This window comes from Erithacus rubecula, assembly GCF_903797595.1.
Source record: "Erithacus rubecula genome assembly, chromosome: 4".
Classification (NCBI taxonomy): Eukaryota; Metazoa; Chordata; class Aves; order Passeriformes; family Muscicapidae; genus Erithacus; species Erithacus rubecula.
In genome coordinates this window covers 28,949,373-28,972,381 of record NC_136686.1, presented here as the reverse complement: position 1 = coordinate 28,972,381, position 23,009 = coordinate 28,949,373, and the positions used below count along the sequence as shown (strand labels likewise).

Below are 23,009 nucleotides of genomic sequence, written 5' to 3'. Positions count from 1 at the left end.
TAGTAATATTAAACAAACTAGCAGCATCACTCGACCTAACAACTTCCGGTTATTCCAGTTACTACCTGAAAATGGTTTGGACACCTGACAGTTAGGAAGTGCCTTTGTTTTGCAGCACACAGGGTGGACTTAAAAACCAGCCAAGTGAGGTCTCCAAGACCATGATGGGAACACAGTGAGTTGCAGTGATTTGTGAGCATCATGATGTTGGACTGTAGAGTTCCTGTTTCTGGGTGCAGGATGTCTACTACTGAATTAGACAAACAAGACCCTGCAAAACTTAACAGGAAGAAAAAGGCAAATAGAAAAAGGATGTGCAATGCTATGCAGAGGAAGCCAGTGAGAGGCTTCAAAGCAGGAGTTATATCTGAAAGTTTTGCCTCCACTTTCATCCCTGCATTAGACATTATTTGGAGGCTGGATTGCCTGCCCTACTCCATGGATCTTGGCATGCAAATAAATCCTTTGGGTAAGGACACCTGCTTCACTGTTTTTTCAATTTGAAACACAAACATAAGCCTTTAACTTAGATAAGATACTTGGATGAAAGAAAGCCATGAATTTTTGGCTTTTTTTTCTGCCGTTGTTGTTTTTTGGTTTTTTTTTTTGGCAGTCACTAGTTATAAATCAGAAACATTGCTAGAAACAGTGTAAGGAGGCTGATTTACCACAACCAGCTGTCACTGGTCTAAGGATAATATTCTTTCTGGCTTACTCACTAAACCTCCCAGCAATTTAGTTTCAGCAGGACCAATGAACAATTCCTCCTCAACCCCAGAGTTCCCTTTTCTAATAGGTGTTGCATAGTTTCCTCTGTTTTTAGGAAACTTGAGTATGAGAAAGATGGGTGAACCTATCTCCCACCTTCTGCATGAATCCTCTAATCTAACAGGTGGGCTGTTCTATGAGAAAGAAAGGCAAAGCCATTCTTCCTCGTTTTAAGAAGGAGCAGCAGCCAGTTCATGCTGGGCTCCTGTTTCTGCCTTGGGCATGCTCTGAGACTCCCTACCAGATCAGGCCCTGATGGCATTTCAGAGGAAGGCCTGCTTTCTAGACTCCTCCAAAGGACTGACTGGTTTCCTAGCTGCTCTGTCTGCTCTGAACTGGGAGCTTGAACACCAGGCAGCCCACAGGCAAAGCCACCAGCGTGAGCAGGGTTCAGTTGCAGGCAGGAGGTGAACAAGTGCTTGAAGATGTCAATCATAACTTCAAGCGTGTGTGAAAGCTTATATATTTTGTTGAGCATATTTTCTTTGCTGCTATTTGACAAGCCCCTTCTGGGAATAACCTATTTTTAAGGTGTGGATCCTGTCCAGAATTTTATTATCTTTGGCTCTGCATTTTGTGCTCCCTAGGGTGATTTGGGTGGCTCACATTTTAAACCACATGATTATGGTTGATAAAAATATGGAGAAGGAAACACTTGCGTAGGACACTCTGAGGGGTGAACTGTGTTTTTCCATTTCATAGAGTAATAGAGTTACAAAATTATAGAATTATAAAATAGGTTGGATTAGAAGGGACCTGAAAGATCACATAGTTCTTCTCCAGACTGAATAGCCCTAACTTTCTCAGCCTACTTTAATAGAAGAGATATTCCAGTCCAGTGATCATATTCATGACCCTCCTCTGGACTAGAGGTCCATGTCGTTCTTGTGCTGGGGGCTTCAGAGCTGGATGCAACTCTCCAGGTGGGAGTAGAAGGGCAGAATCAGCTCCCTTGACCTGATGGCCACAATTCTTTTGATTCAGCCCAGGATGTGGTTGGCTTTATGGGCTGTGATTGCACATTGCCCAGTCACGTCAACCAAACCCTTCTCCTCAGGGCTGCTCTCAATCCAGTCTCTGCCCAGCCTGTATTAGTTCTTGGGATTTCCCTGACCCCCGTTCAGGCTCTTGCCCTTGTTGGGCTTCATGAGGTTCACATGAGCACACCTCCCAGGCCTGTCAAGGTCTCTGTGGATGGCATTCCTTTCTTTCCTCGGAGTCAGCCGCGTTGTTGACAAGTTTGCCGAGGGTGCGCTCAGTCCTGCTGTCCATGGTGCTGACAAAGATCTTGAACAGTCCCAGTCCCTGAGGACACCCCTCACCCGTGCTCTCCACTTGGACATCGAGCCACTGAGCACAACTCTTTGAGTGCAACTGTCCAGCCAATTCTTTACCCACCAAGAGGCACATCTGTCAAGTCTATGCCTCCTCAGCTTAGAGACAAAGATGTTGTGTGGGACAGTGTCAAATGCTTTGCAAAATCCAGGTAGAGGACATCAGTTTTCCTTCCCTTATCCACCAGTGCTGTAACCACATTGCAGAAGGCTGCCAGATTTGTCAGACTCAATTTGCTCTTAGTGAAAGCATTTTGGCTGGCAGCAATCACCACCAAATTTTATTACAAAAGTTACTTTTTTATTTTATGATTACCTCCTTATTTATTATAATACCACCAGTGTTAGTTGGTTAAAACTCTATTTTATATGCAGAGTAGGTATTCAACATTTTTGGTAAATCTGAAAATATTACCTTTGCCCCTTCCTGCACTTCACAGCCTTACACACTTACTGGAGAAAAAAAAATATTTTTTCTGAGACTTCTAACGTCTGTTAATTAGCTCACAGTAATATTGATTTTTTAAGTGGGTCCTTTGAGAAATTTAGCATCCAAGCTAAGCAGCATTTATAGCAAGTAATCTGAATAATGGTGCAATAAAGACTCTCTGGAATTTTCATTACTCAAATGAAGTGAAATTATCTTTACAATATACATTCAAGACATTAAGATGTAATTTATGTAAGTATTAATAATTATATTATTGAATTGTTATGACTAAATAGGTAGACATAGTTGGGTCCACAACATTAGTAATAAAGTGGGCCAAGTATGACGTCAGAAGTCATTTTTTCAATTGCCACCTTATCTGTGCAGCTAATTTGTGTGTGACAATTGTGTTGGTTGTAATGAATCAGTGCTACAAGGAGAAAGGATAAAAATAGCAGAAATTCCTCCTACAGGGATCCTTGTCCCAGCTATCCATGTTGCTTAAATACCACTACACTTTAATTAACTCTTCGTGTTGTGTGAAAGGTCTATGACTATATGATCATTTGAATGTCAATATTTTAAAAGATTTTGATGGCACTGGTTGCTTCAGGTTCATTTCTGGAAAAGCTGAATGTGAACCAGAGAGAGATCTTTCAAGCTTAAGTCATATGGGTCTCAGGTCTGTAGGGACTCCTTGTTAAATTGGCCCTGCTTACATCACTCCTTTTTATGCAAGTTGCAAATTTGTACACAGAAGTGCTATCACCTCACCCTTACCTATGAGTGAAATGGCCTTTTTTTAGTTAGCATTTCAGTAGTAGTTTGTTATTACTTCTAAATGACTCTGACATGGAAGACTCTTAGTTTTCTCTGGTTTTGTGGGTTTTTAATTGCTAAGAAATTCATAAATGTAAAGACTGGAAATAGAGCAAGGTTAGGATTGAGAATGAGTATCAGCAGCTTTACAGCAAATTAATTTTGGAAGATTGTTACCAAATTATTATTTTGCAACCCACTTGGTCCTTTCTTCCTAACATATTTTGTAATCAATCTCTTTCTCCCAAGACAAAATTCCATGCTTCTGCAGGGGATTTTCTAACAAAATCTTGTCAGGTTTTTAGATGAAATAATGTCTGCAGTATCTTAAGAAATCTGATAAGTCTTTCTGATCTGAAAGTACAAGTTGGCATTTAACTCAATAATCATTCTTACAGATCTTGTTTTCATGTTAACAGTGCAAATACTAGTGAGAGGCAACCTTTTCACTTATAATGAAGCTTGCTCAATTCTGGTCATTTGCCAGTTCTTGTTTGGAAATTAAATATGTGACACATTGCCTGAAATTTTTGGACTAATAAGAAGTAAGGCTCATTACTGAAAACTACATTTCTCTAGTCCTTTCTTGCAAGTTTCTAAGAAATAAATTCTTTTCTCATGTGGGGGAGTTGTGTTGTGTTGAAAAAGCCTTTTGGCATATGAAAAAGAGAAGTCTTTGTTATTCAGTGTGTACTTAATTACATTGTGAGATGTCCTTAATTTGTTCCCAGCCAGAGGACTGGGAACAGAGTTTAGATGTCCACTATTTCAAGAGGATACAGTTTGGAAGGATATTAGAGTTAGGTGGGTGAGAAACAAAGCAATTCTGACTGAGGAGGCTTGTTTAAGTGAGCTTCTGAGGATGTGCTTTGTAACAGTTCTCATTCCTATTGGTACCAGATATCAGCTCCCTTCCTCACCAGTTACACATTTGGGATGGCAGAAAGTAAGAAAATAGAACTCTTTGATTCTGTTGGTCTCAGTTTTCTCTGACTTTTGTCTCTCTGACTTAGTCTCCAGCCATGTGTAATGGAAGAGCATTCCCATCTGCTCCTGTCCTACTTTCACCTCTCTTACCTGAGTGAGGTACTGGTACTCTGGTACACTGCAGCTAAGTGTACAACCCAGCAGATTTTCTTTTCTCTGCCAGGCCATATGTCCAACAGCTCTGTAAGCTGAAGTATGAGGCCTGCTGCCCAACTCCACTGAAATGCCCCAGCTGTGCTCCTGCAGTGCCAGGTCTCAGTCCATCAGGATGAGGCTCAGTGCAGTTCACTGTGGTAGAGACATTGGTGAGGCACTTCAAACACCCACCAGACCTTGTCTGCCATAGACACACACCATGATCCTACCCGCTGCTGTGTGCTGGGTGCCACCTGTACCAGCTCCTCAGAGTTTCTTCTGATGTCACTATGTTGATGATGCAGCAGATTACTACATGGATGGCTGGGAAGGGGAAAAGGAGAGTGTAAAGTGTTCCCTTCACATTGGCAGTGATGCAAGCACCTCTGCTGTCCCATCATCCCTGTACTTATATCAGAAGTCATCCTTCCTTACCCACACAAATTGTGTCCTTTGTCAAACCAGTTTCCAGTACATCAGAAACATAAAACATTACCAGAAGTTGATGTTATCTCCAGTAGCACTTGTTATCTCCAGCTGACCTTGGTCTCAAAATGTCTGCACTGCAATGTCTGACTTTGACTCAGCCTGTTGATCAGTGGCTCCTACACTGCTTTAGCTACCAGATTTACTACTTTTCATCCTCCGCTGACACAGATAAACACCAAAAGAACTGGTTAAGTTGGCACTGCCAGCCTAAAGCCAGATGTCCTCCAAATCCTCTATTTCTTATGTAAGTCTTTTTCCTTTGCAGAGGAGAAAGAAAGCTTTAAATTCAAAGTCAGTTTGTTCTTTCTCTTTTTTATAAGTCAGTTTTTTTTGTTCCCCACAGTTCATCTCTTCCAACTTCAGTGGCTGAATTTCCAGATAAGTCTAGTGATACATCTGCCATCTATTTTAAAGCTTCTGTTCCATTTTACTTAGGTGACAGAACCAGACATTAGAATTTTTCATGATAGTTCTCCAGCATAGAAAATATCTGAAGGAAGATTAAAAACATAGGTACAAAAGGAGGAATGTGAAACACACAGTCATGCCTGCTGTTCTAATATATTCTTCAATCACTTTATTTTATTATCTTCAGGGACAAATCTTCAGAGTTCTTCTGTTCCTGCAGAAGGTAGAATGCATATGGGTGCTTAGGTCTAATACAGAATTTTTGGGAAAGGCTGTATTTAGGTGGGGAATGCCAGAGGTGATTTTGTATTGAACAACCCAAATAAACGCCAGTGACATCTTTATCTCACAATGTATCATTATGCATTTTGTTCTGAACTCATTTATAGGAACTATCTCATAATTTGGCAAAATTTCTGGGTTTTTTAAATTATGTTGTTTTTCATAGGCCTCCAGTCTCCCACATGCAGTTTCTCCTTCTTTCTTGAGCCCAACTGTTCTGTGAAATTACTGCCTTCTTGCTCAGGAGATTTGCTTCCTGTGTGTGCTTACAGGAAAAAAAAGATGGCAATTGTGCAGAACCACCCATGTGGGGCCTGGAGAGTTTCAGATACATTCTTTCCCAATTGGAACTGCAGAAGAAGGATCTTTCCAGTTCATAGGACTATTATGCATTGATAAGACAGGAATTTCAACACTATAAGCTAAAGTGAATGAGATCTGAATCTGTCCTTGTATAAGCAATTTTCATGTGTTTTTGTGGCTTTAATTCCAAGTTTTCCTTCCAACTAAGTTTTCATATAGATTTAAGAAACTACAGTATCACAGAGCCTGTTATGTCTTCATTACAGAAAGCATAATAAGCTCAGTAGAGATTGCTGTCCCATATTTCCTGTTATAGGAACCTGTTTTGCACATAAGCATATAAAAGTTAAATCTTTGTACTCAAATTCTCTAGGTGTCTACTAGGATAATTTCTTTTTGGTGAAAATTTCAACTAATGTAGCTCAATTGTTTTAAGGGTGAAATAATGTGGCAAGACAGTCTTGCATTCACATTCATTTTAATTACATTTACCATGTCATCTCCATAAAGTTAATTGAGGTTACATTTGGCCCAGTTTATAATAAATGGAAGCCAAGAGCAGAGGGAAAATTTCTCCCCTTGTAGCTAGTCTGCTGCAGAAGGAAGTTAGGTTTTCTTCACTCTCAATGTAAGAGCCTATGGAAAAAGACTGGAGGAGCATGAAAGGAAAAAAAAATAAAAATCAGGGAATGGGATTAAGGGAGCAATGTGAGAAGATACTAGGGATATAGGACTGTGAGGAATAGATTGTTTCTTTCTCTTCACAGGATTTCTGCAAATCAAATACCAGCTTTCTACTACTATGAGTTTATTCCTCTATGCTAAGCAGTAGTGGATTATACTGAGTATCTAAATTTTCCTGGTTTGCTCTTGTGGAAAAATGAGAAGTTGTTTAGCTCCATGACAGAAGACAATAAAATCAGATTTACAGGAGGGATGAATGTCTGCTACTGTTGACACTTAACATTGACACAGCAAAGCTGTAAAACCTGAGCACATTCAAAGACAAGGTTGTTGCCTTATTAAACTGGGAATGAGGAGGCAACATGAATTCCAGGCTTTTGTGAGCTTTAAATATTTGCTTTTGTAACTTTGACATACTTTACAAAAATACATTAAATAATACATAAGGAATAAAACAGTGACAAAGAAATAATAAAATAATGCTTTCTCTGTGCTGCAGCAACTATGTGCAAATATTTTCCCTGTGCCTGTTGGTTTAATTGAGTTTTAAACATTGCAATATTTGAAGCTGTATGCCAAGGTTACTGGCACCAGTAAACAGTGATGAGTACACCCTGGTTGTGTGCAAACATCATGCAGTAATGAAGGTGAAATCTAAAAAAACAGTTAAATGAAGTGAAAGCACTAGCTGCAAACAAAATAGATGCATTTATTAAAATGAATGGAAATGTATAGCCTTTGTTTTGGACTGGATCCTCAGTTGGCTCAGTTTCCTTAAATCCATTTATACTAGCTATTTCCAGCTGCTGGAGAATCCAGTCCAAAATGGATGGCTTTTTTCAAGAGTTTTTCCTGTCAGTTTATGGCTTCCTCTTGGTTGCTTAAAAGAGAAAGGCAAGAAAAGGAAATTGTATTTTTTTATGTGTTTACCAGGGAGATGAAGGGGGTATTACCCCCACCTAATCCCTATCACTGTTTGCACAGCCCGTGCTGTATGCATTCTTATACCCTGATCTACCTAAGCTGGCATCATTGCACAGCTTCTCCTTGTAGAGCAGGTTTCTGCCTGCCCTGCTCTGAATGCTGCACACAGATTGTTTCAGGGTATGATTTGCAGACTTGTAGTCTTAAATCATACCACTTACTGTAAAATATCATTTAATATATAATAGCTGTGCAAGGTTTCCTTGATTCCCTTAAAAAGACATCACCTAGATTTTTGCAGGGTACTCTGTGGAGTAGCACTGGAGAGTCCTCAGGGGTACACCTGTAAACTAATCAGTCCATCTGAAAAGACTGAAGATTTAGCAGATGAACAGAGTGAATTCTTCTGTGTTCCACGGTGATTTTTGAAAGAAATTCATGCTGCTTTAGGACAGGAGATTTTATATTCAGAAAGAAGTCATAGCCTTTGTTAAGCCCTGACTCAGCAAAGCATTTAAGCATGTTCTGTTATGTGCCTATTTGCTTTTCGTTTTACCACTGCTTAAGAACTGTGCTAAGTCAGAAGCAGCAAGCCAAATGTAAAGGTAGAGATGAAGTTTTCTTGGATTTGCTCATATAAATCCTATTTCATGATCAAATTAAATGAGTACAAGTAAGAATTTTTGCTTGTATTAGTGTCATGACACTCCAACAGGGCTAGGAGATCAGGACAGGTCATCTGTTTTTTCAGGTTTTGTTTTCCACTGTAATTGTTAGAAACTTTTTAAAAATAAAATATATTTTTTTAAATGCTGGTTTTATCTGAAATGATGAGATCAAAAAAGAATATAAGATTGCCAGCAATCCTGACTTGATCCCTGTTTGCAGTTCCCCTTTTGAGCCACTATTGTGCCTCCAGTGATTCCTCAAATAGTCACTGCCAGTTCTTCAGATCATTGACCTTCAAATGCTGAACTTACTAGGTGTTGTCAGACTCCTTGAATTTAGGAATTGTATTGTCCTATTTGTGTAGATCCTTCTGCTAGCAGTTCCTAAGAAGAGATGCTTGAATTGTGGAAGTTTATTTCATTAACTTTTCTGGGCAATTATTTTGTGTATTATTTGAACAGATGGTCTTTTTCAGCTATTTGAATTTTTGGAGCTATTTGACCTGCCCACGAGCAGGAAGATAAAAGCAGTGACATGTAGAGTTAGGATTGAACTGGTACAGTTAAATTTAGGAGGATGGGGACTGCATAGTTTGTTGATACCAGTCCCTTTCCTTCATCATTTTACTATCAATGAGCTAAATATTTTTTTTCCTCCTCCACTCTCCTCATCTTATTCTGTGTTGGGTTTTTTTCAGTCTCAAGCAAAATTAACATCATAAATAGCTAGGTGAGGTAGAAAGTGAATTGAAAGGAGAGTTTCTGAATAATTTTGTAGTCATGTCCTTGGTTCCAAATGAGTGTTCACATCTGGTATTTGGCTTGAGTGAGAGCTACAGTTTTTCCACTGGCAGTGCTGCCAGCAGTGTAGCAATAGTCCACGGGGTCAAGCACCTTCCACCGTATTTTGTTACCGTGAAAATAAATGCAATCATCAGTAATCTATTATTCTTGTCAAATGCTATAAGTTAAGCAAAATGTTCTCTTTTAAATGTGACAGAAGGGACTGTTTCAGGCTATCGAGGGCATCTGTAAAGTTTTTCATTTTTATTCCACCTTTTTTCCCCATTTTTAGGGAAGCAACGTGATGGAGGACCAGGATCTCTTGGAAATAGGAATCCTTAACTCTGGGCACAGACAGAGAATACTCCAAGCAATCCAGCTTCTCCCAAAGGTATAGTTTCTGTTATTGTACAAGTGAGGGAACTAACCCCTGCAGTATTTACATTATTTAAAACACTTTTTCAAATGGAGATAAGTGTAACTCTACTGGTTTTGTAGACATATTTTTGGCATATCCAAATATGGCATGAAAAAATGTCAGTGTTGGACTCCCTTTGTAAAAATGTAGTTGACAAAGCAAAGAAAAGGAAAATTTGTAATTTGACATGATGGCTGTTTAGAATGTATTTGAATTACTTTTGGCCTTTCAACCTATTTAGACTTTTTACATATATATATATGTGTGTAAATAAGGCTGTCCATGCATCCCAGAATGCCTGCCTTAACATAGCCATTGCCCTGGAAATACTTTGCTTGTTATGTAAGTTGCAGATTGCAGATTTAATTTTCTGCTACGTATATGAATTTTGCTTCTCAGCAGCAGCAGACAGAAAAACTTGCAGCCATTTTCCCAATCATTTTTAGTGCTAGCCAATTTAAACTCTATATTTTGAAATCAGTGATAGAATATTCTGCATACCAGAATTTATTACTGGAGGCTTCTATTACCATTCCAAACAAGAGATAGTGGACCTAGCATGGAAAATTACTACTTTAATTTGGAAAAGTTTATAAGGAGAATGAATAACAAATAGCAGACCCCAGTAGGGCTCAGAAGGCTGTCACTTGAGATGCTGATACTTTGTGCAAAATACTAAGGCAGGAATAAAATCAAGTGTAAAGTGCACCGAGTGTTCTGGTACCAGTATGTGGGAAATAATCAAGGTAAAGAGAGATTAGTCCACTTGAAGTTTCATAGTACAAGAGAATGACAAGAGTTATTAAAGGATTTTTCATTTTAGATCATGAAGCAGATACTGTTGGAAAGGGCTTTTTGATGCATCATGGTTTCCTGGATGGATGACTTGTAAAAGAGCACAAGGGTTTATTTTGCATGGGAAAATCATAAGTTGTGAAGCAATTTCTGTATCTGGGGGTTTAGTCAAGCTGTATATGTTTCAATGTGAGTCTATGCACAGAAACACCAAATATCATTAAAAATAATAATTTTCCACATACATATTAGACAAGTGAGATAAATGGTACAAGAAGCAGGGTATTAAAAGTAGCATTTGATGGATTAAAAATATATTAAAGATTTATCTGTGAATTTATGATTTTTTCAACAATACTATCATTCAAACAAAAAATTTGTAATCTTTAGCTGAGCTCATAGCTGATGATATATTTATTCTGTTTTTCATGCTTCTTAGAGGGATCCACTTTCATGTAGTCTTGTTCACATTCTTCAAAATTAGTGAATGGATTGTTAATATATCACCATGTTAGTGCTATCTGCTCTCAATGGCTGGTGTTTATGAAAACATTGTTAATATTGTCTGCTTTTTGAGAGTTCTCTAATGCTTAGAGCAGGTTTTGATGTAAAACTACAACTGCAGTCCTTTTAAAATCTGCTTGATGCGAGACAGAATCGAGATCTAGAGGAACTCTTGAAACCAGTTGAGAGCAGGATGGTTATGCAGCTGCTCAGAAGAATTCTGAACCAAAGGTAATTAAATAGCACAGGATGGCTTGAAGCATGTGCTGAGTAATGGTGGGATAGCTTTTAGCTTCTTCCCTGTTGAGCTGAAAAGGCAGTCCCTAAGGACCACATTTTTAACATGTCTTTGATGCAAGGGTGTCACACCAAAAAAAGGTGGTTGCAAGCTGAAGCTGTGCATCTTGTTTCTCCTCATAGATGACTCAGCAATGTAAGAGAGCTTACAAAGTAAAACCACATCATTTCCTATATAAGCTCAGTTCTTTTGAAGGCAGGTTATAAGACCCCAAAAAATTAGGAGCATGGGAAGCTTTATCTGATGTAACACACCCTTATATTCACAACAGTTTGCTAAATACATAAAACATTTTCACATCCTGCAACAAACCATGTAACATTGCTGTATATTTATTTTTGTGATGATAAGCTCAGCTCTGTCATCCTGCATTCATAAAAATGCATACCATCTAAATATATTAAGACCTCAAACCGTAATTGGAGTCTCACTAATTTGAATCTCATTAGATAAAAATTCTGTTTGTTTGTTTGTTTTGAACGTGTACCTCTTTTCTGTTCCTCATTAAATTTAGATCTCGATGACTCCATGCCTTTTTTAGTTAATGACATTGCTGCTGCTGGTTTTTTTTAGTTTTGCTAATAATGTTTCCTTTCTTGTGATACTTTTTAGCTCCTATTTTGAGGTGAAAGTTAAGTACTTTAAAAAACCTACCAAACCACATTTCTTTAAAGCCCCAGGCAGCACCAAATAAGTTTAAAGGGTATAAATCAAGCAACAAATATATCATCAAGGTTTTAAAATACCTTTTCTAAAAGCTCTTTTTATTATTCTGATACATATTCATCTCTACAGTCTGGAAATGCAATAGGTATTTAGTAGTTGAGATTTTTTACTCATAATTGCTGCCTTCCTAAAGATTGATGAATTTCTAGATGTCAAACACCAGTATTCTGCTTAGGAGCCATTCTCAAGAGCTTGAAGTGATTTTAAATAGTGAAAAATACCCACATTTTGGCCAAATATAGATTAATTAATTATTGTAGTCTCTTATGCAGTGTTTAACTGGTATAAAAAGGTATGTTTACATGGATTTCTCTGAATATTTTCCCATTCTGTATTTGAGAAGAACATTTCATAAGAGGGAAAAATGGTGTTGGTAGGTAGGGTTGAAATCTTTGAGATAGAATGCTTCTTTTCAAAATACTTTCTATTTTTGTTGGATTAGAGCTTGTAGCTCTAATTCTTGTCCTGTAGCAATGGAAGTTATTCAAGTTTCACCTTAATATTAACTAGAGCACTTTATGGCTTATTTTAATAATATAAGACAGTCTGGTGGAAATATCATTTGCAAAATTAATTCTTGAAATGGAAGTATTTAATACATGACATCAATCTCAAAGCAAATTTCATAGCTGAGTTTAATATTGCATTTAAGATTTTTGTATGAAAAATGAAACTATAAATGTTTGGAGGAGGATTTTATATGCTTTATTGAAAGGAAATGCAGATATGCTGAGAAGTAGAGATAACATAAAAAGATAGTGAAGCTGCAAATACTTCAGAAAAAAATTAATACTGAGAAAGGAATTGTGTGCAGTGTATGCTTAATTGACTAAGAAAGTAATAACAACCATGGCATAAAACTTTAGTCACACTTAAGTTACATAGAAAACCTAAGGAGCATTGCCATCTATTTTAGCATCCCAAACCTATGTGCAAGTGACTTCTCAGTGGGTTCCTCAAAATGTTGTTTGGTTTTTTTAAAATTACAATTATACTAGCTTATCTCAGAATTTATCTGAGAAAAAGGATTGGTTTTGTGTGGGATGCTCAGTGTATGGCTCCTTCTCCCAGCATATAGTGGGAACACATGGTCTCATTTGACAGATGGAAGAAAGATGTTAGCTGAGAGCAGCTTTCTCCTGGCTTCAGAGCTATTCTTAAAGCAGCTTGTTCCTTCCTGCATAGAGAGGTCTCAGCACAAAGCAGGTTTGGGAATAGCAGGGATGTGCAGGCAGCCAGCCTCTTTTCTTGGGTGCTTTGCAGAACTAGACAAGAAGTAGGATTTGAGCAGGCTATGAGTACATCCTGTCTGCAAGTGGTGTTATAAGAGTGGTAAAGCTCTGCTTCCAAAAAGTGCTGGACTTATTACTCATATGTAACACTCTTGTGCAAGCACAGGGAGTCTGGCATTTAGGAAAACAGAGCAACTGTGCATGTGCTCATTAACTATGCTGGGTATGTAACAGGGAAATATCACATCAGGTGTTTGCTGTTGCTGTATTGCTATTGCCTTAGACACCCCAGAGCTCAGCAAGCTGATTTAAATCCTGATGTTTAATTACCTTTCATTTAGCACTTCCATTCCTAAAACAGTTTCCAAACTAGGAGATGCTGCAAAATGTCGATGGCTCTTTCTGACTGTGACTCCTTGTTTCTGGTCTGCTGGAAGTGAAAATGAAAGATGGGATTCAAAGGATGTGCTTTCTATTCTGCTGTTTTCACTGCTTCTTATGCCTCTGGGAATTACTTTCCTGGTTTGAAGGGAGGCCACTCACATGCTCACTGCACCACTTACAAGACCTTTAACCATAAGGATAGAAAAAGGCATTTGAATCCAATACAACACTTGAATTTTTCAAGTCTGAAATACAAATGAGTAGTCTATGTTATATAAGTAATGCAACACAATATGAATGAATCTGTAGAAACAGTTAGATACATGCAAGCTATAATTCAAGGTGTTTTCTTCAAACCAGCTTCAGACTGGTCCTGCAGACCAAATGTCCTCTCCAGGCATGTGCTTCAAAACTGCCTGATGAAAGCAGTATCACAAATGTTTTCCTTCTTATCTGAGCCTACCAGAGAGCCACTCCAGACATAGCATGCTGATATTTATCTGTATCATGTAGATAACAATAGCATGCTGCTGGTTCTGCCACCGTTGCCATATAGGATGTCTTACCTTCTTGCTTCTTTTAGACTTATTTGTGATTGGCTCCACAGTATCTACTGGCTGCTGTGAGAATAGTCAGCAGGCAAGGAAATATGCTACATGAGAGGAAGTGTTATCCCCTTTTTTTGATAACCAGACTAGGATGACAACCTGAAGGAGCTGACTTAAACTTTCCCATGAGATCAAATGTCATCTTTTTCACTTGGTCCACAAATTTCAGATTTAGATCTTCTTAGGATTACATTTTATGCAATGGATATGTCCAAACTGCATACATTATCTCTCAATGACAACTCTTATTCCCTTGTCCCATGTATTGTATCTGATGAAGAACTAGGAGGTTTCTTCATTCTTCTAGATGTGGAACTGTTTACATTTCTCCAGAAAAAAAAAAAAAAAAAAACAAACACAAAGGCTCCCAGATATGCACCTGTTTTCCTTTAAATTTGGAAGACAGATTCCAGCTGAAAAAATAACAGAAAGGATGCCTGCTTCAGTTCTGACGATCCTAGGTAGGAAACACTGAACTCCCTTAGTGATACTGTGAACCTTCCATTGAGGCAAGATCCTGAATCAGGCACTGCTGTGAAGTGAATGTGCCTGTACTGTCTTTTTCTAGCAGCTCCACAAGAAGACAAGAAGCTTTTGATTAGTGGACAGAAAAGTCAAACATTATTAGAACACAAGCCTGAATAATTAACTTCTAAAATATGTGGCAGGGTAATGGAATAGAAACCCAAAAAGTTTATATACAGTTCTTTCTCAGTTGCTGTGTTTCTGCAGGCAGACTCTGTTTCACTCATTGCTTTTCTCACCAGCAGCACATACAAAGTCTTCTCAGGTCCTTCATCATTCGTGCTCATACCATGTGAAAACTGCCCCTCTGCCCCTGTCTGCAGGCTCAGTTTCTGCCCAGGCACTGCAGGCACCAGCTCGATGTGGTGCTCCTATTCCAGCCAGGCTCTCTGGGCTTCAGAAGTGTCACTTTTCTGAGCCTTTTCTTTAACACTCCAGAGAGGGAATGACCTCCTCATCCAACAACATGACTCTAACTGACCACATTTGTAAAGTACATAATATATAATAGACAACTGAATAAGACAGGAAACAAAAAAGAACTGATAGATCCCCCATTACAACCACATAAAATTTCTTAGCTAGGTAGTTACTAGTTTCATATAAGTTCCCAAAAATGCTGCTTAAAGGTCTTGAATGAGCCAGCAGTGTAAAAGAAACCATTATATGCTTGCTAAAAAGTTCTTTCTTCCAAATGAACACAAACATAAGTTCACAGTAATCATAGCCATAATTTAAAATGCTGTGAAAATCAGGTAATATCATCCTCCTTTCAAAGCACATAAAAAGCTTGATTTTTATACATACACTAAGCTCCACCTGATAGTGATATTACCTTTGGAGAACATGCTATTAATTCCTCATCTGTCTGGGAAGATCAGAGAAAACTTGTAACAGTCCATGCTCCTGAATTTACCTTGATGTTTCTAGTGCATATGTGATTACTTTGAAGCTCCTTTTGTGTTTATTTGGTCCCATTTCAGAGACAAAAACCTCAAGTACCTTTTATCTATTTACACAGCAGTGATATACTTTTTTAAAAATCTGTTATTTAGGTGGTCTCTTGTGAGGGATTTCTCAACCCATCAGGAGACTACTTGACATTGCTATTTTATTGTGAGAAACAGCTTTTTCTGGATTCTGCCTTCTATTTATTTCCAGGGAAGTGATACTGATGGTATATCAATAGGCCCTAGGAGAGAAATCTCATATGGTTTGTATCTTCTTCCATACTTTTTTTGAATCATATTCTCTTAAACATTTCTTTTTCTCTAAATCCTTTGGGCTTCAATTCCTAGACTTTTCCACAGTCAGGAAATGAAAATCTTCTGCAGACAAAAAGCTAACATTGGTATTGCTCTCTAAACAACTGAATGAACTGGTAGGAGTGTCTGTGGAAGAACAATTGTGCCCCTATTTATGAGCAGCTTATATTTGAAACACTGTCATGACTTGCAGCTCAGAGATTTTACATTGATCTGAGTCAAACAGTGTGCACCTCACTTGGATGTTTGACACCACTGGTGCCTGTGTTGTAGCTGGTGCAAAATGATTGAAATATGCATGGAAATGCACTCAGTAGGTAGGAGGGAGTTATTCTTTCAAGAAATATCAATCCACAAGGAAGCCTACAGGGTTTAAATGATCTGTGAGAGGAGTCCAAGATAATAGTGCAGTATAGAAGAAAAGATACGGTCTAAGAGCCATGACCTGTTAATGAAGACCAGGGTAAGATGCAACTAAGCTGAATCTCTGACAAAATTAAAGGGCAGCACTTCCAGACAGATATTTCAAAGTGTTTTAATTTGAAAACTCATAACATTTTATATGAAAAACAGATACTATTAATGATACTGTCACACCTAGATAACCAATATGTCTGTTAGTAAGTATTTGAAAGGAAAACAAAGGTAACTATGAATGACAGTTTATAAAGTTGATATGATTAAACGACAGAAAGAGACTTTCCATACAAGAGGACAGATACCGAAATTTTATTAGTTTTCATTTTAGGCACATTTTAGAGAGCCTGTTTTAGGTAAGAGGGTGGTTCTCAGTTCATAACAAAACAAAATACTGCTTTTGTGCTGAAACCAATAACAAATATTCTAGTTCTGAGACTAATTTTTTGTGATGGTGGCAACTGTCCTGCCAGGCAGGTGGGCTGGGAGCTCAGGGAGGCAGTGGACAGGGAGCACTGGGACAAGATGAGTAGGGCAAGGGGACAGTGTCAGTGACTATGAGCAGCCACATCCCAGAGCAAATCCACAGGACATTCACAGGGATGAGGACAGGACATGGTCACTTCAGAGGGTGAGTCAGTGGTTGAGGATGAGCAAATGTGGGCTGGGCACAGACGTACCTGCAGCATAGTCAGGCAAGTGTCAGCACATGGACCTGAGCTCACATGCAGCTCCTGCAAAAGGTGGGGTCTGGCTAAAGCCCTGGCCAGACTTCTCACTGTTCTTCCTCACACAGATCTGATCTAAGGCTAAGCAGCTGCACTACCTGCAGCATGGCCTTGAATACAAGCAGACAAAACTCTGGGACAGGGAGAGGGGGAAGTGCTTGCAGAATCAGCTCCTGCCCTACAACAGACCTGTGTATTTTCATATATAACCCAATGACCCAATAACAGTTTTGTCTATTGGCACCAAATCCAAAGCCTGAAATTGTCACATCCATTTGAGTTGTTCCAGCCTCTTGTTTATTGCATTGTTCACCTGCATTTAGTTGCCTGCAGCCCTTTGAAACTCTGCTGTAGTAGAGGAATATCAGTTTTAACAATTCTTCTGATAGAGATCTCCAGTGGGAATTTAGAAACTTGCCATGTTGTGTTTACTTTTTATAGGAGCTGATGGGTTACCAAAAGTATGGACCAGACTGTGAGGATTTTCTCAAATCAGGAGGCCAAAAAAAAAATTTAAATCAGAATCTATTAAATGTAAAGATTAAATAGTAATAAACATAGGAAATAATTTGCATAACATGCCCCGTCTGGATATGTTGAATAGTGTTTTTGCAGAAAATTGTTTTCGGTTTTCTTTGTTAGAGAAAGGAAACAAAAATACCTTATATTTTCTGAAACTCATGTATTCCCTGTAAGCCTGTATGTCTTCATGTCTTCTCTACACTAGATTTTTCTTCTTCCATTTATCAGGTTCTTGCTTTTTGAGTGTCTGCTATTGAAGCATACCCTTTTTAAAATCGGATGCTGAAATAAGTTTCCTAGGAGCCAGGCCTCCCAGCATCCTTCAGTATTTTGCAGTCTGCTGGACAGACTACTGTCAATTTAATGTAAGTCTCAATGACAATGAAAGAAAACATTGCCATGCTTTTTGACATAGAATAATTTCTTCCTAATCTAGGATGAAGGTAAATTCCAAAATGTCAAGTTCAACAACAAAACTGAGCTCTTTCTTTCTAGTATGGTTCCTTTGTTACAGCAGTGAGCTGAAAGGCTATGATTTCCACTGCTAATTATGTGATTTCTGTTGTCTTTCTTTTATGATTTAAGATAATGATTTCATTACATCATTTAAATACTGCAATTGATACTTTATACCAAACATCTGCAGCAGAAGACTGTGAGTAAACTCTCATACTCACTTTGCAGTGTGTTGCATCACTCCTCTCTGGCACTGCAGCAAGCCCAGATCAAGACCCTGACATGCTGACTTTCTGCATTTGAATGGGCAGATTGACAAACACTGCTGTGGCTTTTAAATGCAGACTTTAAATTTTTTTCTCTGCTCTGAAGTTAAATTGTATTTCAAATAAACTATGAGAAATAAATTGGTTCAGGCAAGATATTAAGATCAGAATTCTCTCGTTTTTAAATTACTTTGTCACTCACTTCAAACTTAAGCCCAAAGCATTATGTTTCTGTCACACTTCCATTGTTTTTCATAAAGTCCGAGTGTATATTAGCAGGCAAAAATGGGAGACTGGCTTTTACTATTCACAGTCACCCTGCACAGTCAGGAAAACCTATGCAAAACTCTCCTAAGCTTCTTAACAATTTACCAGTTCAGTGCATTATCAAGTTAGCAACAGTTACACTTCCATAGAAGGACGATATGTGCAGAATACTGTTGAAAATTGAAGTTATTTTGTAATTTTTTTTTCTACCTCATTCTACTTCTATTTTTGCCACTCTTGTAGATTACTTTAAAATTCATTTTAACAGTGTGGCGTAACAAACTGCACAGGTAGAAGCTTTATATGCTTTTATCTCTAATGGCTTTAATGACCATCTAGAAAGTCTTCACTTGTGTCACTGAGAGGCAGTTGTGAAAGAGAAATTGCAGCTTTTACTTCCTGGCAGCTTAACAAAATTCAGAAAAATTAGTGGTACTTCTTAGTTTTTTATGAAAACAAGGTTTATGACATTAGGTGGCTGTGTTTCAATATACATGCAAGTGGTGCTCCTCTGTGTATGTTATTGTGTCAATTCCATTCTGATAATACCTGATTCATTCGTTCAATCTCAGGCAACTTAACAGACAGTGAGCAATCTAAAACATGTTAAATTCCCAGGAGTGCCATGAAAAATGTGAGCAGGTAAAAAGACTTTTTTTAAACCTTCCCTGGGGACAGAAAAATATAGGGCAAGTTCAGCCACTATAAAATAATATATAGGCTGGTAGAAGAGATAAATTAGGAATAATACAACCAAGGCCATATATTTCATTTGCAGTATGATACCAAAAGAGCCATTTCTCAGTTTAATTTCTTCCCCTTCTGTGAAATCTCAGGTGAAAATCTGACATTTTTTGGCAATAAAGATATTAATGTCTCTTTTACTCTTTTGTCTTTTCCCACTTATGGATTCTCTGATGTCTAGAAAAAATTGAACTTCAGCTACAGTCTTGGTATACTCTAGTATAAAAGGCAAGCATCCAAAAGAAAAAGATGCATCGAAAACTAAGTTCTATTCTGCTTAAACACAAAATTGTTTCATGTTGTACTAACCATTGAAAGACTGTTGATCAGAGAATAAGATAACTGACCCAAAGAAAATAATACATGCAACTCCTCTTCTGGAAGGTGTTTGATGAGTATCACCAGTAATTTTTGCTCGTCCTTGTTTTTCAGATGAAGCAGATCGGTCACGATGGTTACAACCCCTCCTCTGTAGCTGAATGGCTGGATTCCATTGAACTGGGTGACTATACCAAATCCTTTCTAATTAATGGCTATACATCGATGGACCTTGTGAAAAAAATATGGGAGATTGAATTAATTAATGTAAGTTGAGTAATTTATAGCAGCAGTTCCTCCCAAATACATTATACAGTACTTGTCCTTGTACATCAAGGAGAATGCAGAAAAGCAATTTGCACCTCAGATACACTCAAGTGCTGTTAATGACTACACCTTTCATGCCTGTAGCTGGGTTGACTGTACCCTTTGCTTCCATTTATTTTGCCATTGTCTTTAGCATGGTATTCAATCAGCATGCTTGTGTTTGCCTTCAGGAGGCTGACTGACATTTAAAAATATATTTTGGGAGTTTATAGCTACAAAGCAACATCTTTGCTTTTAAAGTGCCTAGAGACAGTACTTCCTGTAGAGATATTTATAGTGTACTTTTTCCACATGCTCCAGCTGAATTAGATATAAAATAAGGAAACCCTTGTAATTAGTAAGTTATTCTAAAATAACACAATTTTTTATTTGATTATCACTTTTGCTTGAATCTTCATTTACATGATTCAGTTTGATTAGATGTCCGCATATGAGGAACCAGAAACTTTAATGTGGACTGCAGGGTAATTTGGAATGAGAGGAAATTTGTGCTGTTATAGTGAAGTTTGTAATGTTACAGTGAAGACATTGACAGTACAGCTCTGCCAGTGGAATTTTCATGTGAGTTATGTGTCTGAAAGTGAGTTGTTTTCTCTTATAGAAGATTGATGATTGTAGCTTTGCTGTGACTTCTGTAATCAACTATAATGTCACTTTATATGAACTTTTAGGGCAACCTCTACATGGAGAGAAGCCTGATATCAAGGCTCTGCTCTTCCTTCAGGTATAGGAGATACTACATCTCTGCCTCTGGTTAGGTGTCTGAGTCCCAGAGCAGACCAAGGGCTACCAGTAACCATAGTCATCAAGCATAAGATAAAGCAGCTGGTGTAGTTGTATGCTAGGAAACAGTTCCCACTGTGTCCCAGGCTGGAGAAATGAAGAACAGAATTATGGTGCAAAGCCCTGTTGCAATGCAGTGACTGCTGCATGAGGCACAGGCAGGTGTAGCTTGAGACCAGCATCTAAACAAAAGAAAGAAAAACATAAAAGGAAAATATAAGAAAAAGATATTAGTTGGAAGACAAAACCATTAAATATTAGAATTTCCTTTCTTGCTGTCACAGTTGATGCTAACTAGCACAAAAATGTGTAAGGGCCAAACTCTGTCTCGTGTTTTGTCTCATTTAATGTATCTTGTAGGTACATAATTGAAGTCAGGATATGATTGATGCATTACAGATGGCTGCTGCTAAGCTAGTTATAACTGGGATTCTTTTTTCTCTAAATATCTGGAATTTTAATAAGAACTGGGCACCCTTTGCCTCAGAAGCTAATATAGGTCATCAACCAGCACTGAGTTGAAAAAAAATAGAAGATTTTGCTCTTATTGTTTCCTATAATTTTGCTTCCCATTTTGCCACAATCAATTTGGAAACAAATTACCCTTTAGCTCCCCCAAGTGGATCATTAAAATGTCATTAAAGATTTGTTGTTTGATTCCAAACTTGCTTAAACTGATGATAAAGGTGAGTACCTGCACTGAGGTTAACAGGAATACACTTCTGTAAAACTAATATAAAGGAAACTCCTATGTCCCTCTAACTTTAAAGCTTAACATTATGTTCCATTTGAAAGTCTGTACTTCTGGGAAAATACCCCCTTTTGCCCTGAGTTGCAAGAATAAGCTGTTTAATAGTTGTATAAAAATTTCTATAAACATAGGAATCTATAGAGATAAATATTTTTTCCACTTGATATGTTTGTATTATTTTGTTAAAGAGCAGAATTAATAAAACAGTTTTGTCTTATAAGAATTACTGTTTTAGTTCTGCCATATTTGATTCCCTCCAATCAGTAGGAGTTTAATGTCATAATATTATGTTCACTGAGAAAATCTGAAGCTTAGAAAGGTATTTACTATTCCTATTTTCTTTCAATTGAAGGGAATCTTTTAGAAATGGGCAAGAAATTGGTTTGAAGCATTGTGCAGTCTGTCAGAACGAGATACATAGGTCTGACCAGCAGGCCTGCTGACTGAAATTGATTTCAAAGGTCTCACTTCTTCAGTTGATGGCAAAAAAGGCTTATTGCAGAAAGTTTTTCATAAAAGAAGGCATAAAGGTCAAAGCCACTAACTCGGGAGCAGGACTCTTCACTTGAGTAGGTTAAAATCCAGGTACTCAAAATACAAGATAGAAAAACAGACTCAGAATCCTGTAAAGAATTCAGAGTACCCTTGGTTTCATGGCTCTTGATACTTAAGTTGTGGATGGAGCAAGAATTTTAAATTAAAGTCATGGCTAATATGCAATAAAAATATGTCAAAGGCTACAGAACTTATAACTTCTTCATTTCAGTGTTATAAACAGTTTCAGCCACTGAATTTGACATAAGCCATACCTAATTTGGTTCAAGAAATGCCTTTGTTTATATTTGGTGCTTCTTTCTCTTTAGCTATTAGGAAATCAAGCACAGAGGGGTAGAAACAGGTTTGATGCTAGAGATAATATCTTCTCTTTGGATCCCTCACTAGAAGAATGAGATTGAGGTGCTGGAGCATATCCCAGAAGGGCAGCAGGTCTGGAGCACACATCCTGTGAAGGGTGGCCGAGGGAGCTGGGGTTGCTCAGCCTGGAGAAAAGGAGGTTCAGGGGGGACCTTTTCACTCTACACCTGCCTGAAAGGAGGCTGTGGCAAGGTGGAGATCAGTCTCTTCTCCCAAGCAACAAATAGTAGGATCAGAGGATGTGGCTTCAAGGCTCATATTGAATATTGGGAAAAAAAATACACACTGAAAGGAAAGAGCTGTCAAGTGTTGGAACAGGCTGCCCAGGGAAGTCACCAGGGTTGAGTCACTATCCCCAAGGATATTTCAAAGACACTTAGGTGTGGCACTTATAGACAGGGTTTAGCGGGATTTGACAATGTTAGGTTTATGGTGGAACTCAATGAACTTAAAGGTCTTTTCCAAATTAAATGATTCTATGATTAAAGTTATCCTTCGTGATTTATTTTTTATTCCCATTAGGGCACTGAAATGATCAGAAATTTGAATCTTCTTGTCTTCCAAAAGAAAAAAGTTCTTACTTTATTTCCAACACGGTTTTATTATTCTTGTAAATTATCATCTAGGTAAGCATATTTGAAACCACTGTGAGGACAGCACCAAGCATATGAGAGAGGAAGAATATCTGAGGCACTGATGGTAAAAAGGGATCTTCCCTCAGCTTTTCTGGTCCCTCAGCTAGCTCT

At 38.0% G+C, this 23,009-nt stretch overlaps 1 protein-coding gene across 3 annotated transcripts in view; it reads left to right on the top strand.

The window, feature by feature from the left end:
* ANKS1B (ankyrin repeat and sterile alpha motif domain containing 1B) overlaps positions 1–23,009 on the top strand; it is a 399,263-nt gene that overhangs the window by 230,992 nt on the left and 145,262 nt on the right. For all 3 annotated transcript variants that reach the window (XM_079304860.1, XM_079304861.1, XM_079304862.1), the window contains 2 exons: positions 9,307–9,405; positions 19,602–19,754. In XM_079304860.1, coding sequence (XP_079160986.1) covers positions 9,307–9,405; positions 19,602–19,754 — 252 coding nt within the window. The remainder of the gene's footprint in view (positions 1–9,306; positions 9,406–19,601; positions 19,755–23,009) is intronic.